At 40.2% G+C, this 19,922-nt stretch overlaps 1 protein-coding gene across 2 annotated transcripts in view; it reads right to left on the bottom strand.

Annotated features, from left to right (window-relative positions):
- The window catches only part of RPS6KA2 (ribosomal protein S6 kinase A2), a 310,509-nt gene that overhangs the window by 158,097 nt on the left and 132,490 nt on the right, over nt 1–19,922 (bottom strand). The window contains exon 1 of one of the 2 annotated variants that reach the window (XM_086461054.1): nt 16,949–17,047. The exons of the other annotated variant lie outside the window; for it this stretch is intronic. Coding sequence (XP_086317180.1) covers nt 16,949–17,047 — 99 coding nt within the window. Of the gene's footprint in view, nt 1–16,948; nt 17,048–19,922 lie in introns of those variants that run through there. 2 annotated transcript variants of the gene reach the window in all.

Here is a 19,922-nt window from a genome sequence, read left to right as displayed (position 1 = left end):
CTCAAGCTTCTTTCTCTCTCCCTCCAGATTTCCTCTAGGCCCTACACCATCTGTCCAAGCACTCCTTCTCTTTATGCACACTGTTACATTCTACTCCTTCTCTGTCTGTGAGCTATATTTAGTTGTTTTCCTGTTTATACACCCCTCCAGAGAGGGGTATTGTTGAATGTGACTAGTCAGGAAGAGAAAAAAATGCGGTTAGAGCACAAATCCTTTCAGAATAGTAATTGGGATGAGAAGCTGTACAGGACTGGGTAGGATGGAAAACTTTTTCCTAAGATTAATCAGAAACAGAAGTCTGAATATAAATCCATAAAAACCCTTAAGGCAGCCTGATCAAAGCTGAAGAACACCTAAGTAGGGGAAGAAACAAAGGCAAGGAAACACATGCTTTTTTTTTTTTTTTTTGACACTGCATTATTTTTTTTTTTCCATAAGTAAGATAAAGCAATTTGGGTTTGGAAACCTTACAATATCTGTAGTCTCTGCTCAAGCTACCAGGAGCCCCTGAATGTGAATATAGACTGCATACATGACGAAAGCTCTGGGAAAAGCATACTTAAAGACTACTGGGGAGTTCAGTGTTCATTGATCCAGAGTCACTTAAAGTGTCTTTAGGGTAGAAGCAGTAATCACAAAGCTGGTTCTCAAGAAGTTGGCTGCAGTACAACCAAAATCAGGACAGATGAGAATGCCTGGGCCCACCATGGTGGGACAGTAAAGAACAGCAACCCAGCGTCCATGAGATGGGGAAGTGTCTGTCTGGTCTGAGGGACACTTGCACAGCAAATAAACAGAGCATTTCCCACCTTCAAGTTTCTTAGAATAATAAGTAGCTTGTGAATGGGGCAGGGTGGAAGTTGGGATTGGTTCTGAAATACAACATGCACACCGTAGTACTGGGGAAGCTTGATAGTATGAGTATTCTTCATAAGAGCTATTTATTATTGTGAAATGGAGCTTTTTAGTGGAGAACACAGAAATCAATTATTTGGATCAAAACAAATGTCTGGAATTCTGCTTTGGAGTTTTACCATTAAAATAGTGCAAACAGTTTTGATTAGCACACAGAATCAATAACTGACAGTTTCTGCAGCTTGAGGGGAAGCAGTGGGTGCAAGTCATTCATTTCCCTGGTATCACTAACTATAAAAGCAAAAGCTGGAGGACTTTGTAAAACATCACAGATATTTGAAAAACTCCAAAAAGGTATGCTACTAGTGATTTCACATTTAATTTTGCTGCGTGAAAACCTGTGTGTGTCACTAGTAGATGGTGCACAGTGTGGATTAGAAAAATGCCCGTACAATGGTAAGAACATCCCTCAGTACTGAGGAATTCAATATGAACATGGACCTGCCCTCAATGCCTAGCAGACATTCCCTGGCCAAAGGGGGTCCACAACCTTTGCTACAACATCGGAAGAGAGGACAAACGGAAAGGCTACAGAGTGGAAATGAAGGCAACAGAAGGAGCGCAGGAGTTTCAAGGGAAGGACACTTGCAGCATGACGTGCTTGTTTGCTCCGGTTAGTGTCAAGAATGGGTGTTTATAAGATATTTAACCAAGGGGAGGGAAGTCTTAGCTTAGTCTACAGGATGGGCTTCAGCAGTGGAACAGAAGATGCATCTGAAGCAACTAGGAAAAAGATGATTTCATTAGCAGCACTTTTCAGGGGCAGGAAGAGCCTCTTAAAGACCAAAAGGGAAAAGGCTACACCTGTGGGGACAGGAGATGATCCAGAAAAACGACTTCATTATGAGAACAAAAGGGAAGGAACACAGTCAGAAATCGTACAGCCATGCCTTGAAAATCACTTTAAGAGGAGTGAAGATCCTGAAAGGGAGAAACCATTTTTAAAGTTGCACAATACTGTTTTGGGGGAGAAATTTCCATGAACAAAAAAAAAAAAAACAAAAAACAAAAAAAAACCACACAAACAAAAAAAAAAACCAAAAAAGAGTGAACTTTGCAGTAATTTTCAGTCCAAAAGGAAAGCCAGCAGCAAAAACCTGAGCTGCTAATCTGTTTGCTGCCGAGCAGAATTAAACAAACCTCAGCTCTGAGTCAATGAGAGGTTGTGTGCAGTATTATGAGATCAAACATTAATCCTCTTAGTAGTATTTTCCATGGAAAAAATGCCATAATATATGTATTTACACTGTTACATGCATTATTCACATAAATGCTATATACACATATGCACACAAAATATGGCTGTAATTACGACATATGCCTTATATGTTGTATAATCAGAATCCTGTTCAGAAACTAACCTAAAAAGGAGCAAAATACCACCAGGCATTATTTGCTTATGTTCCTTTTATTGTAAACAAAAAAACAGACTGCCTGACAAAAAGATGTGCATAATCTGGTTAGCGTAAAACATTTGTTATATGTGCCCATTTAAGCCCCCTTCTCTCCTGTATGCATTAATGTCTCATTTGTAATTCAGAGGCCAACTGTAAGCAGGCTGTACAAAACAGGTCAGTTTTAATTCCAGGTTGTGGGGCACAAGGTATATAGCCAAGGCTCAGCTAATAAATTTAGCAACTCCACTGTGACACCAAGTAGAAGTCTTGCTTTTCTATTTACACATCCTGCAATCATCAGAAAGTGTAAAAATGTTGTATGTTGACCCACTTGACCATTCAGCATGCAAATATGAGACATCAAACTATCTAAGTAATTTGATGGTGTGTAAATACAGTCATATCCAACGTAATTTTGTAGTAACTATTATAATACATCATTTCAAGGAGAGCACAAGTAAAACCCAATGTTCTTCCCAGACTTGCTTGCTCCAGTGATTCCTGCCTGAGGACTCCTCATTGCACACTCCAAAGCCTCTCTTACTAGACAGACTAAATATCCGTTTTTATGCAGAGAAATTAATTATTCATGTCAGCAAAGCCAATATCAGCTAGCAAGACAGGATGTTTCAAGCAAACACTGATGCTCTATTATAATTCTGTAACAAGCATTCTAAAACCTTGTGAGTTATTGTACTATGATAATTTTTCTGATGAATTCTTACTTTGGCAGCCTACACTTTCTATTAACATCTATAGGATTGTTAATATAATTCTACTGATAAGTTAGTCATTTGATGATAAGTTCTGAGGTTTTTCTCCATAAATTATAGTACAATGCCTCTTTTTTCCCCCTCTACACCATATTACAAGTAGCTCCAAACAAACATCTTAAATATAATTCAAACAAAGATGATCACTGGAGTCCAAACAGAAAAACAGTCAGCATCATGCTGTGTTGCCTCCCCCTTACACCAAAAGCACCTCAGTAACGTTGACAAAATACTGCTACTAGTTACTACTTCTACCTCACCCATTAGCTTAGAAGTAGGAATTGCTAAAACAAAAGCACTAGATTTTTTCATAGTATGGGGAAAATATTAATAAAAGACCACGCTATTATGACAAATAATCTCATTATTGGGGATTATAGTATTTCAAAGCCCAAATATTTATACAGGTATATAGACTTAACCACTTGTTTCCACCGCAAAACCAAATACACTCCTCTCAAAAAAAAAAAAAATCCTAGCTTGATTCCTGGCACCGAAGTAGAGAAACTGTTCTGTAAACAGTGCAGTAATGAATCCCAGTTTCTTATCAAGCTGTCCCACTCTCTCCTTCCACCTCCCTCTGCTTGGCTTCTTTAGTGGCTAAGAAGTACGCTTCCACTCTTGTTCCCCCTCTTCCTTAATTTTGTGGTAGTAGTGGTGTCTCTTCCTCTAGCCCCCTATTTTCATGAATCTTACATGAACATTGTGTCTTTAAGAACAATATTCTGTCTGTCTCTGTCGAATTAGACAATGCTTTCAAAGCAAATAGCCAGAAAGACATGGGGGGGGACACAAGGGGGGGACGGGGACACGTATAAAGCCTCATTTCTTTAGGAAACTGGGCTAAAAATGAATCCAAATTAACAATTCAGTTTTTCAATAATTTCCTGTGTTCACACACAGACAATCCCCTTCAGGTGACTGTGCTACAGACACACAGCCTGCTGATAGATCACTATTTCAGAAAAGTAAATGAGAAACAATATAAGACCCTGACATTTTGGTTTGCAAACAAGGGAACCGGCCTCTGTTGGAGTAACAGAACACATCATCGATCTGCTGCTGGTTGGGAACCTCAGTAGCTCAAAATTCACTTAGTTGGGTTTTATTTCATGAAAAGAGATAGATAGACAAAAATTTGCCATGAATACAACATTCTTGGTGCACACACATATATCAAAGTGCTTGCCACCTACAACTTGACTGTTTCTTTCTCCTATGCCTTGAAGATTTTTCAATTTAGGAGGAAAGAACAAGAAACTGCCTAAAATCCAGTTAGAATTACACTGAGAAAAAGAGAGCTTTCAGATTTAACAATCTCAATATAATTTTAGAGGCCAAATGTATAGAATATTGTGATTTCAGATCCAGATGTGCTGACATCCTACACTTTAACCTCCAGCTCAAGCATATTTAGCCTTCCAGGTTCACAGGCTTGGCCAGGGGATAGCTCGCCATGTCCAGTTATGCAGACTCCAGTTTTGTGCTAGCCCAAAAGTTGGTAATAATTTAAGATGCACTTAAATAGAAGGCAACATTTGTTTGGTGTAGTCCTTGTGGGCTACTTGAGGCCATCAACCAGCAGACCGACAGAAGCCAAGGAGGTTTACCTAGAGTAGGTTGTTAATGCATTCTGTTACATCTTGTGTTTTGGCAAGGAGGAAGGAATAATGCTATATCAACAACAACAATGTCAGCCTGGTAATGTGTTAAGTGTCACAACAAAAGCAATACAAGTTTTCTTCTGGTTCAGATCTGATTACAATTCCAGGGGAAAAAAAAAAAAAAAAGAACAATTTTATCTCCTTTTCCTTTTGCTCTGAATCGCGTTTAGGTTTACAACTGGTTTAGGCTTTATAGCATTGTATATTTAAAACCAGAAATAGCCCTTAACTACCAGGGTAAGGTGCTTTGAATAGAAGATCTTTTTATCATAAATGCCTAAATTAATGCAGGTGAGTTTGAAATTTGTCATGAAAATCCCAAGATGAACAACTACATGAGTTTCCTCCTTTCAGCAAGTTGAAATGCATGATGACTGAGCAAAAACCATGCAAAGCCATCAGGCTTTGCCTGACGTCAGGTATCTGAAATGACAATGGACCAAAGTCAGCAGCTGATTTGCACTTTGAGGTTTTTTGTTCAAAGTTCAAAAGAAAACCCAGAGGGTGAAAACACACAGGCAAAACAGGAACAAAAGCTGTCATACAAAGCAAAATGGTAACACGTATATCTTTATTTCACTATTTTCCAAGATATTGCGGATGCCATAGTAACCTTGCCTTAAAACCAGAGTACGGTGCTGTGAAAATGGTACTATATAGAGCTAAAATCCCAGACAGATGCTCATGCTCAGCTGGAAGCAGAGTTGAGTCATAGGTATGAAACCCTCAACAACACATTCAGGAGTCTGTGATGCAAGGGGACTGTCTAGGAGTTTTCGCTGCTGCTCTTCCTGACAGAGAGATGATCACAAAACATTTAAACTATGGAAAGCCAAAATGCAGAGCCATTTGAAGAGAAATACGTAACGACTGTGGTATACGGGGGGATGGACACCCATAAGCTCTGTATTTGGGATTTGCTTTGGAGCTATCTGACCATTGCCCAGCCTCGGAGCCAAGTGTCTCCTCTGAATCAGCACTTCCTGAAACAAAGCTTTGTTTTTACTGTTGACTCCCTCAGTAAACTGAGGGTGGAAAGTACAAAAACAAAGGCAGTACAAGAAAAGCAAAAACATGTGATTCACATTGTCTGAGTCTAAAGTATAAATTAAAAAAGCTGAATCAGATGAATGATAGGGAGAAGGAAAAAGCAGAACTGTTACCTTACAAGGGAAACATCTGAGATGGCGAAGTGAGAGTTTCAATAGACACCAGGAGCCAAGAGCCTGGTCTCAAGGGCACAGTTTCCATGAGTGCAGAGCTCAGCATTTCTGTGGTCCGGCTGAGGGACTCTACACGCCAGTGCACAGCATGTTCAAATCCTCAACCTTTATTTACGAGAGGGAAGAAAAGCCTGAAGAGTAAAGACTCATATCCAAGGAGGGCAGAATAACTTAATTTCTTCTCCTCAGTAACTAGAAAATGGGGAGTTGATGTGCTTCCCTGAAGAGATGATACAAAATCCCAGTGACAGCTCTCTGATCACTAGAAAGATAAATTAATGCCTCTAGACCACAGTGGTACTCCATGGAGAGAGCTCTATTCTTATTTCTGTCTCAGTCCCACAAATGTCACACCAGCAAAAAGATTTAAAAAGCAAGGGGAAAAGGGCAAACTTTCTCTTGGCTGTGATGTGTACAGTATGTTATGTTTTGTAAGTTCCCACTTCCTCGGGGATGGGATATAAGTGCCATGGTTGTGCTTGTGGAAAACACCGGGGAGGAACAGACAAGCACAAAAGAAGAGGCAGAGAAAAAAAAACCTATCTGATCTGAAAAAAACCCTAACTGATCAATAAAAGAACAAGTGGTCAAGAGGGGAAGCAAGTTTTTTTCATGAATAAGGCTCTTCAAAAAGCTCTGGTTTTGAAATGACTCAGTTGTCTGCATTAGAAAAGATTACATTTTTAATCCACTCATTTGACATGCATTATGATAAAGATGGAAATATTAAGTCAAAAACTTAAGACTTTCCTTACAACTTCTGGGAAAAACTTCCACACAGAGAAAGATGTCCAAGATCAGCTCCTCCCATAACATCACAAATGTCTGCCTGTTATAGCATTTCTTTCAATACAAGCATTACTCAAATGAGTTTTATGGCTTCTTTTATGAGTCTGTTACAGAAGGAGAAAACACTTTTAAACCAAGCAGGGGAAGAACAGGTAGTTGGCACTATTCATATAATTATCTTTTCCTAAGCAAACAATATGATTGTAGGTAACTTACAATCCTTTCATAGCAGAATACCAATTTTCAAAATTAAACTGGCATGTAAACTTTATCCTGATGTTTGGAGAGAATATCTTCAAAAAGATAACTAGGATAAAATGAGTATCTCTTGGCAGATAATCGCTATAGGCAGCGCATGCTTTGGAAGTGACAGTCCTCAGAAACGTTAACGGTATTCCTTCCGGTGTCCCATACAGGCTTTCCCGTCTGGGAAAAATGAGAAATTTGTTTGCTAGATTACAAAATCCCTGTTGCTGAAAAGGCTTTAAAATTAATTTCATATCATCAGGCAAAAGATGCCATTAGACTTTTCCTTTCAGCACATGGCCTTTCAGAGAAAAGTAAATGCAGATTGAATTTCTCTGCTGTGCAAGAAAGGATGCTATAGCATCGATGGCATTAACAGCTGTGGAAATGGAAAAGAGAACATATGGATGCTGCCATATTTGCACTGGTGGAACAGAGGGAAGTAGGTGAGTAAATATTATCTACAGTTAACTCTGCAGGCGTAGTAAGTTCTGCTGCCCACCATCCTAACCGACATTGCTGCTGAATATATTATGATGCGACATTAGCTTTTTCACAAAAACATGAAAAAAAATACTGGTGTGTTTGAAGTATGCTTTTAGTAAGGATTCTTCAATTCTTCAAACAGGAAAAAAAATTGAAATCACAGGGGAAAAAAAATTCTCTGTTACAGATCACGGGAAACTGTGGTTTCTCTCCAGCTCTGGTAACACTGGTGATTTTTTTTTTTTTTTTTCTCACATCAGTTTGCAAGTAACATGGTATGTGCAAATGTCCTTTTTCAGACCTGAGCTAATGCCCCAAAAGTGCTCACCCTGATGACATAAAGGCTTGAGTTAGCCACCAAACTAAGGATAATGTACTTTAAACGTTTTTGAAGAAGAAAGCAAAGTCTCTCCTCACTCCCCCTCAGCTTAGTTTGACCCAGCTTCTGCTTTAGTAGCTTTATATATTTTCTGCTTTACAATTGCTAAAACTCCTCCATGGACAAAGGAGGCTTCAATAATGAAAATGAAGCAGTTTTATTACCTCAGACAGGCAGACATCATAAACCCAGACAACTTTGCAATGCTGGAGAGACTGAAAGGGATTAGCTGATGCCTTCTTCAGTGGGGGCTTTCCTGCCTTTACACCACACAGTGCTGCTTCTGTGTAGATTCACATAACACACTTCCACCCACTTCTCGAGTGAGCCTAAACACGTGGTCCTCTCTTTGGAAGGAGAAGTTGAAGAGAAGCTGACAGAATGCAGAAGAGCTAAGATTAACTACCACGCTCTCCTTTTCTCCTTTTGTGCCTATTCCACTGGTTGCCACTTAAAAAGGAGAAGGTAACTCCTGAGGGTATGAGAATCTGGAAAACAAGGACAGATACATCATCTTCTCCAGAGAGACGTACATTCTTTCAAATTAAGGCACTGCAATGTGTTTGAAATCAGCCATAAAATGCCAACACTTTAAAATTCCTTTACATTGCCATCACATGAAAACCATTCACATTTCTAAAATGTCTTAGTTTAGCTATCTTGACAGTACTGATTTAATGAAATGTTAATGAGTTCATTTTAGAAGAAAAATTAATTATTTAATAGCAATAATAATAACAGTAATAATAGCAATGCATAATCACACAGGAATAAAGTACAGTGCAGACTAGCAGCAGATCCAGTAGGGTTAAGATATTTAGACAGATGACATTAAAATGAATGCAATTAGAACATTTAATTGCTGTCCCAAGCATTTTCTAGTCACAGAGGTTGCCTCCTACAGGAAAGACTGTCGCAGAGATGTGCTGACACAGAAGTTAAAGGAGGAGTCACAGGACCTGTCCACTAGTTGCCTTCAGAGTGGAAGTAGAGAAGACCAAGTTGAACTGCTGCAGGATTTTCTTTGTCACTCACTAGCAAAACAACAGAAATTTCTACTAAAAGAAAAAATATCTCCCCCTGGCCAAATAAATAAATACCCACCCAAGTCTTTTACTTATTTGTCAGGAAAATTGCTTTTATAAGCATATATTATGGCGGTTTTATTTCGTACCATTTATCAGTGCTGGCCACTTCACATATAAATTACGTAGCACGGTTAGTCCCGAGTCTGAACACGAGACCAAAGTACCGACTTGTGGGATGGTCAGGCTTGACAAATGCCAAGAACACATCCTATTTCTCCAGAGTGTTACCACCCCAAAAAGCAGCTCAATCCTAAAGCACATACTACAACACATAGATCTTTCAAACCGATAGATTTGAACTTTTTCAACCCTTTTTGAGCATTTTTCAACAGTTCTCACTTCTACCTAGTTCATTCACTTTCTATGGCATACAGCAGCCTGTGCCTGCTAGCTGAAGGAATTACTGGATTCCTTCTCTCCTAGAGACATGGTAAAGCTTTGAGTCTGGAATACACCTTTGTGTTAATTTTTATATAGAGACATCTAAGGCTTGATCTTGTAAATAACAATAGAAAAGACTCACAAATTCAGCACGGAGTTAAGTTTTTTTGTCGTTTTTAAGGCCAACCTCTAATATTGTTCTGGAACAGAAATGTCATTTTTAAATTATGCTTAGCTATCATTTCATTATTTGTAGTAAAAACAGCAGCTTGTGTTAAATTCTGTAGTTTTTAAAATAAATTTCCATACAAACTTTAAAAAATGTCTAATCATACCAGTTTTCTCCTTGTTGAGTCCTAAAGAAATTAAAAAAGCACAACATAGTCCCAGACCCTGAACATAAATACCTGTGTATAAAACATATTCCACATGTTTACATGAAATGAAAACAAAAATCTCTTTTCCTGCTTACCATCACTCTCAGCTCACCACTGCTTTTTATTCATAACATACAGCAGAAATGCCACCACTCAGATATCCTTAAAGAAGCCCCATGTTGCTGCACTGAGCTGACTTTGTCCTGCTGGGCATCACAAACTTGTCTGGAGGGTGCTACTTCTGAGAACAAGCAGGACTGTGTACCCTCTGTTGTTTAACAACAGGTAAAGGAGAATTTTATAGACAAGCACTTAGTTCCCCCCTTTGTAAAGTCTTCAGTTTAGTCATAACAACTCTTGAAGAGAACCATTTACTGCCTTCTGCCAGTTATGAACAGGTCCAAAATTTGGCCCTGCAGGAAAGAGGCATGACACCCTTTAATTACACCTGGAGTTTACATGAGTTCATTTATTTAGGTTTCATAAGATATCTGGCATTTAGCTGATTACTATCATTACTGATCACCTGAAAGCACGCTAGCAGCCTGTATCTCCCCTTCTTGCCTGCACATAGCTACACAATGTCTGATAATACTACTGCAATCTGAGAAAAAGGTTTTCCTCATTGGAAACATCACAGTTTTATCTTCTGTGCTCTTGATGCTTTGCACTTCCAGCATCCTTGAACTCTGGTGCTCAGCTAGATGCTGTAGGCTCTCTCACATCCAACAGCAAAAGCAGCTCTGCTGAAATACTGATACTGGAAGCACACTTCAAAGCAGTGGGAGAGATTTCACAGCTAAAGGATGGCTTCTCCCTTCAAAATCTTGCAAAGCCTTGCTGTGGCATCACCATGCATGCACAAACTGAGGGAACCTGCATCCCAAACTCTTTGCCTGGAAGGTACTTCCCTGTGTGCAAATGGTAGCTGTGCTGCAAGGACCCTGAATAGATGCTTGCTTCCTTACACATCCTCAGTCAGGAAGTTATTTTCAAGGCAGATTCAGTGGTCCACTCATTCTTTTCCATTTCCTGAGACTTTGCTCTCCAGGAAGCAAAACTGTGCCCTATAAGAGCTGATGGCATCACACACACATAGAGAGAGTGTCCTGAGTCCTATCTGCTGCTTCTCTGCAGTACTTTGAGTCTTTCTTAACAGCAAATACTTTTACAGAATCATTGCAGAACTGGGACTGTAACTCTTGTTAAGTGAACAAAAGGAACCAGATAGCAAATATTTAGACAAAAAGTATTTCTACTTGAGTAACTGGTAAATAAATGTAAAGAGGTTTTTTGTTCCAATTTCTGTCTTACTTTAGAAATATTTCTATGTTCTATGATTCTATTTCCAGCTACATGTGAGGACACAAATGCAAAAAAGCACACACAAAATGAGTCCTCCCTTGAGACTGGCAGAAAAATGGAGGAAACAAATGCTACTGATAACAAAAACAGATGCAGGAGAGCTCAGCCCTCTGAGAACAGACTTTTTGTGCCACTGGGTCAGACAGGCCATAACGTTATGAGCTAAAACCTAGAATACAAATACATGTTTTCCACTTGGTTAAAACCATTTCATTCATTTCATCATTTGTTCATGATTGTTCTCACATAGATGCTCCAGGCTCAGGGAACCAGGGCATTACCTGGTCCACAGACACAGTTGAGATGCATTGGCCTCTCCATTTCGTCATCTGCTTGTGATCATGACGAAACATGTTCACCATACCACTGCATCATCACCAGCCACATGAGGTATGCATTTGTGTGTCCCATCAGCTGATAGGACAGGACCCATCCCACAATCAGATGAAGACCTCTTCTGTTATATGAGGATATCAGGCCTCTGCTCTGTGCCCAAACATGCATGTACCCTGGCTATACGGCCAGAATCTGTGTGTAATCTTATGACGTGTGTCTGACATCAGAGCCCATGGATAGCATCCGTCAGCTCTGGACTGGATGCCAAATACCATCAGATCAACGCATCATGCAGGCGTTTAGATGGTGGAAACGGAGCATAAAATGACAATTTATATTGATTTTTGACAGGGTAGGATCCTTTAAAATAAAAGTGATTTTTTCAAGGGAGCATTAGCATCCAAAAGAAAGGAAAAGGAATGCCATTTTTCCTATCCTATGGCAAAGACTGAGGAAAGGCGACCTGAAAAGCTTTCAAATGCATAAAAATCCTGCTGCAAAGAAAAGGAAACAATCTCTTTTTCACTGTTACAATGGGCAGGACAAGAAAACACAGGCTTAAATTGCCACAACAAAAACTTGTCTTAGATGTCAGAAAAACTCTCAGATGCTAAGGATAATGTTGCAAAATACACCTCCTGGGGAGGTTACGGACATTTATTATTACATTTACTATTCTTAGGCCTTTAAGCAGATGTTAGAAAAACATCTTTCTTTGATGGAATAGTTTAGATATAGCTGATGCTGCCTGAGGAGAAGGGGGAGTCCAGATTAAGGTTTTTTTAGACCCCTCCCAGCCCTATTTTTTATTATTTTTCTGTGGACAAGTTATCCCTTCATCTACTTGTTTAATTTTGCCTTTCTGTAGCTCAGCAGTTAATTTGAGGCTTGTGGGAAGGAGCACATAGCAGGCCTGAAGCGCAAGAGACTGTTTATTTGGCATAATGTCATAAGTATTTGGGGAATTGGGGAGTGATTTCTTTATTACGAATGTGTACACATGTGAGTAAGTTCTCTTAGTAGGTAGAATTGTATCGAAGGACTTAAATAATCATCACAATTTTCATTTTACAATTGGGGAATGCAGGGCACAGAGGTCTGAACCATCTGTAATGGCACAGCAAGTTATCAAAATCAACCTGAAAATTGGATTTCCTGGCTCCTCAAGTGACTTGTCTGTGCACTACATGCTCCTGCTCTCCTTCCTCTGCCCTGCCTCCCTTCCTCCCAGCAAGCCATGCAAAAACTACAAGAACTGCAGCATTTCCTCATAAAAGTCTTGCCTGCAGCTGGGGGAAGTCAGACTACAATAGTGTTGGTAACTTCTGCTGTAACAAGAACGCACATCACAAACATAATCATTACCAAGGGGAAAAAAATCCAACCCAACTAAGGCTCCCTCAGGAGCTGCACCTTGCACAGCTGATCTTGGGCTGTTAATCCCCATCTCTATTCTTTAACTTGCCTCTTTCTTTGTAACCGTCAACAGAAAGAATACATTCCTCTACCAAATTATTATTGATTAAAAAAAAAACAAAAAAGAGAAGACAGAATAAGGGACATACTACTGATAAAGAACAGAATTGTTCTTTATACAAGCGCAGAAGAGTTCACAAGCATTTGGAAGTGAAGCACTGCTCCAGCCCACTGTGCAAAAGGAGCAGTCTAGCTCAGCATCTGCTGGCCACTTTCCCAAGGCTGCTGTAACTTAAGCCTGTAGGAAATCAGAATCAGAGCCTAAGATCAGAACTGAAAATCTCTCCTAACAAAGCATTCTAAAGCTAGTGCCAGTCCTTCTGCACTATTCCTTACCAGACTGTGTAGGCTTGCATGCATTTCCTACATATCAGTGCTGGAACCCAAGGAGGACCCACACTTGAATCACACGCAGGAGGTCCTGCCTCTCACAACTGACTATGCCAAGACACACCAGGCTCCAAATTAATTTTGAATCAATTTGCAGGAACTCTGCTAGGCTCTAAGCCCCATACACAGACCAAACAGAATTTGGATTTACCATTACCAGTAAGAAAAAAGAAGATTTAAAAGAATTAAAGAATAAGGAATTAAAAATACATCAGGAATGAAAAAGGCAGAAACATCTCCCAAAAGAATCAATGGCAATGTTTTAATTGGTGATTTTCTAAAAAAAAAAACCAAAAAAAAAAAAACCCAAAAAAACCCAACCCCAAGAAGGCTTCTGCGTCACTGGAATAAATATAATGAAATTCTTTGCATGCTTACGTCTTTCCTAGCTTATTCGAATGGCATATTTAACTTGTGATTTATAAATCAAGGGATACTGCTCACTGTCATAAGATGCATTCCACTGGGGCTCAAAGTCTTTAGCAGATTCACACTGTGCGTACTTTCTCTTGATGGTTTCACATTCATGTTCATCAACACTCAGCAAGAACCATAAACAAAAGACCTTCTCTCGGATGCACGCATGCAGTTCCCATTGACTTCGCTGGATTTTCAGCTGACTTCAATAAGAACTCTGTGTGCACACAGAAGGGCAAATCTTGGCTCTGCACATTTAATAAAATTACATCACTAGATACTTTATAAATGAAGGGCAGTGCAGGCCATACTGAAAAATAATATAAACTGACAACCTGAAAGCATAGCCAAACAAGTACAAATTTCAACCAGGTTTTCCCAGAATAATAAAAAGGGCACACACTTTGGGCAAGATTAAACAAAACCCCTGTAGTATCTCATTTACGAGAGCGTGCTCTGCCTGCTTTAGCAGGACAAAGTGTGAAACCCAGCTATCTACACAAGGCAATGATCTTCTTGTCTCAGATAGAGCAATGATATTGGCATATGAAACAATTAAGTAAAGGTCAAGTTACAAGCTGTGATTTGCTAAGTCATTTTCTGCATCTATATCCCTGCTCTGTAGGTTATGTAGCTCATTGCAAGTGAATTTAAAGTCTAACAGAATACCACCGTAGAAAAGTAATTAATCATATGATATTAATAACTAATATTGTATTATTTTGAATCGACTCTAATAGTAGTATTTTAAAGGTATCAAATGCTTGAATACAGGAGTATCTAGCTAAAACCCTTCAATCCTCTTTCCCACCTGGACAGAAGACCACCACAACAAAAATCCCACACAACCTAGGAACAACAGTGCCCTTCCAAATTTCGAATGACATCTAGCAACATGTAACTTCTGCCAGGTACATTAGCTAATCCACACTAAGCAAAGCAATGCCACATGTGTTTTCTTCAAATTTCTTCCCTTTATTTTATTTTTACTCATTGCATGATGTAATAACCTGTGACTTTTTACTGACTTTTTTAAAAATATCTACCTATTAGGATGAAGAATATTCTGACTTCTAAAAATCCAACTACCAACAGGCTTCCTTGCACTTTCTGTTTGTCTGACAAGCACTCATTAGCCTGCAATTACAAATTTATATCAGAAGTATTCAGGGATGGAAAGCACAGAGCGGGCTTGATGCTCATGTTTGGTTTTCTTTCCCCCTCTAAGCAGGAACATCTCTGATGATTTTCACACTTAAATAGCAGAACAGATTTTATGAATCATTTTTTCTTCCTGGTTGGAACAACCCCTATTCCCTATTGCATTATAATACTGAGTCACTTTGCACAAATTTGGTCATTATTGCCAAGTCAAGAGAGAGAGGAGGGAAGTGGACAAAATGGTCTGAACTTAACATGTGCAATAGGATACATATCAGGCCGCTTCTTGAAGCAAATTACTTACAATCAGAAAAAAAGAATTATTACAATACAACTCACTTACGGGAAACTATTTCATAGATACTGAAAAAGTCCAGTAAATCTAATATAATACTGATGATCAAAGTGATTGTAATGATTTTTTTTTTTTTTGTAAATGAAGTGAGGGTCTGGCCTGTCACAAATGCTGATTTGTACTGGTCATTCGTGCTAAACTATCCACTAAGTTAAATGATTAGTGTGGTGGAATCTGTTTCTCCCAAACTACGGTACTGTCAAATGAATAGTTACGAGGTCTGGTGGGGCTCTGTTGTCTCAAAATCACCTCCCCTCCTAACATCGTGCCCTGACACTGGCAGCTCATCTGTCTCAGAACTCCTTCATGTAACTCCAGGTCTGCTTTCTGTTGGGTCTGGTGGAGCACGAGCTTAGTGAATTTACAGCACCTTACAAGGAACATCTATTTCAGCTTAGCCTTTGCAATTCTGGGTTCACAATGGGGTAAGGAAGGGTTGCCCTCCACTCCCCTCAGTCCTAGAGCGACAGGGCTGGTGCAAGGAGGGAGCTTTAACAACTTTCATTTATTAGTTTGTTTTAAAAGCATGAATATTTGATGAGTGAAATAAAATTAGGTACCTTACATGATCATTTTTCAAGAAAGCTGATTTTAAAGAGTTAAGCAAAAAAGCCCCAACAAAACACACCGGACAAAAACTCTGCTTTTCTGCATGTCCCGTTTAAGCAACGACACATGAAGAACTTTATGTTCAATTACCTGATACTTTAAAAAGGACACTAAGGGAATAACATTTTAAAATGTATTCACACAGCATGAGACTAATCCTCCTCCTGGGAATACTGGTGCAAATGAGAGTAACTTCTCAGAGGTCAACTGAAGTACACAAGCGCAAAACAAATGTGAGACAGAGGGGAATCAGGCCCCATCTACCTCTATTTTAATGCAGAGGTTGCAGATCATCTGCAATGATAAAGTGAACAACATAAATATAACTGACATCTATTCAATTGATCTCACATCCTGCCGACTATTCACAGCTCCAAATATAGGGCTGAAGAACAATGGTTTGAGGAAGGGAGGCAGAAATCCTGGTTCTAACCCATTCACACATTCCTATCTGCTAATACCTCCGACTTGAACTGCCTTCATCTCCCCACACTGCTAAATCGCTGTAGGTTTAGTTTGACTTTGTTCCACCGCTCCTGAAGAATAACTTCTCCTTACAACAAAATAATAATAATAAAAAGAAATAAAAATATCGCAATGCACAGGAGGGAAGATAAATGCAAAAATCTGTGCAAATACAAGAACCTATGGACAAATAAGCAAGAAAATCCCTATCTAACATACCATATATATAAAAGGCACTAGCAAATTGATTAATTATTTGGAAATCTGGCACTGAGAAAGAATGGTATGTGCACAGGGGAGAAAGGCTAAAATGTGAGGCTGTTACAAAGTACGGTGTCATTTGTGCTAATTTAAGTGGATCTGTAATTATTTCCTACAACTTCATGATGTCCTGAACCAGCTTCCTCCTCCCCTGCCAGGCTGATAAAAGAATCCTTAGCAACACACTAAATATATTATGCAACGTATTGAATACTACCAAGAAAAAGCACTGAATTACACTGAAACAAAGAACATCAGGTGTGAACATCACCACCTCCAGGGAAAGATCACCTTTAACTACTCATCACATCAGTAAGCGCAGGCATTCTCTTACATCTCTATTACCAGCACCTAATGGTATTTGCCACATTTAACAAACTTAAGGCAAATTTTACCTCAAATCTACTTAGGCTCGAGCTTTTTGACCGAGACTTCTTGCGGAGATAGACCGAGAAGAACCGACGCACTGTGAACTTCTTCATGTTCATGTCCATTGCCCTGTCCCAGCTGCGGCGCGGAGCACGAAGGAGCTGCGGCGCCGCCAGAGAAAGCTAGCGCATCCCGATTGCCCCTATTTATATCCACAGGCAGGAGATCCTCCGAAGGGTCTGCTTCTGCTCATCGAGCCAGGCACAGCTAGACCTGCAAGAGTTACGTTGCCGGAGCCGCAGGAGCCTGCTGCTTGCACTTCGGAGCATAAAGGCGTTATACTCCCTCTCGCTTTCCAGTGTTTACATTTCGGTGCCGCAAGCTGAACTCTCTCTCCACTCCCTCTCCTCCTTGCCTTAGGTCCTACTACATCCAATCAGGCTCTGCTTTGGCTGCATACATAATCAGCTCCGGCAGATGACAGCTCCTGCGTCCCAGGCGTAGCAGGTTTGAGATAAATATTAGATGTGTCTATTGCTGTGCACTCCCTCTCCTCTCAGTCAGGCTCTTTCAATTTCCTGGTTTCCGAATCACATGGGGAATAGGCACATGCTGCACTTCTGTTTTTAGCTCGGAATTTCAACACTGCTATAATTACTGAGGGCTATGGTGGTCAGATCCAAGAAGACATCAGCTCCTGCATGAGAGTCTCTCCTGGGAGAAGGCTGAAAGACGTCATGACCCCACTGTCACAGCAGAAGGGTCTGAACCTCCTTTTATTCTGGCTGGTATGCAAAGTAACATTGCTGTTCCCACCCCACCCTGCCCACCAACCCCCCCAAAATCAAAAAGCTTAAAATCCTGTTCACAGATTACCCACCCGCTTTACATTAAAATACCTAACGCTGGCACAGCTCTGAAAATAGAAAGCACAATCTAAATGGTAAGTATTACTATTCTTACTGTACTACAGCAGGGAGCTACAGCCCTTCTAAGAGGTTAAATATGTACATCTATTTACAGGCTGTAATTTTGAGCTGCTCACTCTACTGCAAGAACACAGACTTACAGCTGCACCCCCACCTCCCCTACAAAATCACATTTTTCACCTTTTCTTCAAAAACTAATGAATCTCAGTGTGATCCAGAGAATGAAGAGCTTTTTCTGCCTGCTGCACACAGCTCAGGCTCCTTGTCCTTGGCAGCCTTTCCTTTCTGACTACCAAGGAGGACCCAGACATGCCTTTCTCCCATAATCTCATATGGAAAGTGAATGACTCCAATGACTTATTAATGACTCAGATAAATAAGCCCAGGGAAAGCTGACACTGCTACAGCCCAAGAAGACTCTCAGAGGTTAAATGACAATACCACTCGATCTGCTCTAAAGGAGAGACACGCATTTTGCTCTAATTGCATATCTGGACTCTGCTATGAACTGTTGGCTGGTCATGCCTGTCACTACCTGCTTTGTTCAAAGGTTCTCTGTCCCTCTATTCTGTCTAAAGCTCACCACAGTCTATGTGTACCTGGAAAAGAATTTTTTAAAAAATAAATATTTTTCCATTTATGGTTTCATTAAAAAGGGGGTCAGATTGGAAAGGCTACCATTAGTGCTGGGGTCTAAAATCTCTTACAGCCTCTGACTCTTCTATGCCTGGACTGCTGCTGTCTCCCCCAGCCTGACAGCTGTAGTACAGTGGCAGTCTGCTTTATCCCTTTCTCTTCTGAGCGCCTCCTTCTGATTCCTTCTCTAATTCTCTTGGTTTGCAACAAAAGTATATCTTCTAGGGTTGTTCTTAAGGTGCTGCCCTGGTATAAGCCATGTCAAGCCTAGGAGCCCTTTGCCACGACAGTGGTGTTGGTTCCTGGCTAAAGATCCCGGAGCAGAGGCAACTATCACAGCAAAACCTTAAGGTATCTATAGGTACACCAAAACCCCTTCCACAGGCAAAATAATAAGCAGGTAAAAAAGCAATTCGGTTGGTATAACTGTCAATCCCAAAATTATTTGCTGATGCAGCCTGTCTAGTGAAGTTTTGTGTCTCCTCGTGACCTTGCAGCAGTAAATCCTAAGTGGCACGAAGGCCCCAGGCACCCACCTGATTATCTGGCCGACCTCCCTCCCTCCCCACCCCGGCCTGCCCTGCTACACCACACAGATGCTGTGGCTGCTGCCTGTGCTCTGCCCTCACTCTGGCAAAAAGGTGTCTTGGCACCAGTTAGGCCAGGCTTCCTGCTGACAAATGCTTTTGGCAGCCACATGCATTCCTACCTGTGTAAGCCACTTGAGCTTTAAATAGCAATCGGGCAAGTTCAGGATAGCTCCCTGAACCCTTCACATCACAGGTACAACAAAAGCCCACCTGGACTCTGGCATCTTTATCAATGCAGAGGAGGTGGTCATTTCCCAAGTTTGAATACACAGCAGGTGTATATCCCACTCTGTGTAATAATCAGCAGCGTACGAGTGACTGTTACTACTTATACTAGTAGATTTATCCCAGCCTTCTCATTCCATTATGCATGCAGTGCTTTCACTTACAAGGACATGCTGTCAATGTTAAATGCACCTGTCCTGTAATAAACTTCCAAGATTAGACAGGCTATGACTTAATACTTAACTATCAGGTACACTTATTCAGAATTTTGTTCTTTACCACCAAAAAAAAAATCAATTACAATGTATTGGGAATTTATTGTGAACATCACAGCAAAAGCTAGTCTTTGATGCTAAAGGTTAGACAGCATGCCCAGGCTAGGAGGTAAATCTCTTCTTACATCCCTGCCAAGACAGAGGCATGGAAACGTGCATGATGTCCTTGCTTTCTTTCCTTTCAATCAGGTAGATTAAATACAGAAGGACAAACCCACCAGTGCCAGGACATTGCTCTTGAACTACTGGGCAGCAGAGCAACATAGATATTACAGAGTGTATCTCCCAACTGTAAAAAGCAAAAGCAACCAAGTTGCATAAATGTACATTAAAAAAATAGTACAG

Source organism: Leptosomus discolor, chromosome 2 (genome assembly GCF_034619465.1).
Source record: "Leptosomus discolor isolate bLepDis1 chromosome 2, bLepDis1.hap2, whole genome shotgun sequence".
Taxonomy (NCBI): domain Eukaryota; kingdom Metazoa; phylum Chordata; class Aves; order Leptosomiformes; family Leptosomidae; genus Leptosomus; species Leptosomus discolor.
Note: the sequence above shows the minus strand (reverse complement) of the source record. Positions and strands in the feature narration are given on the sequence as shown.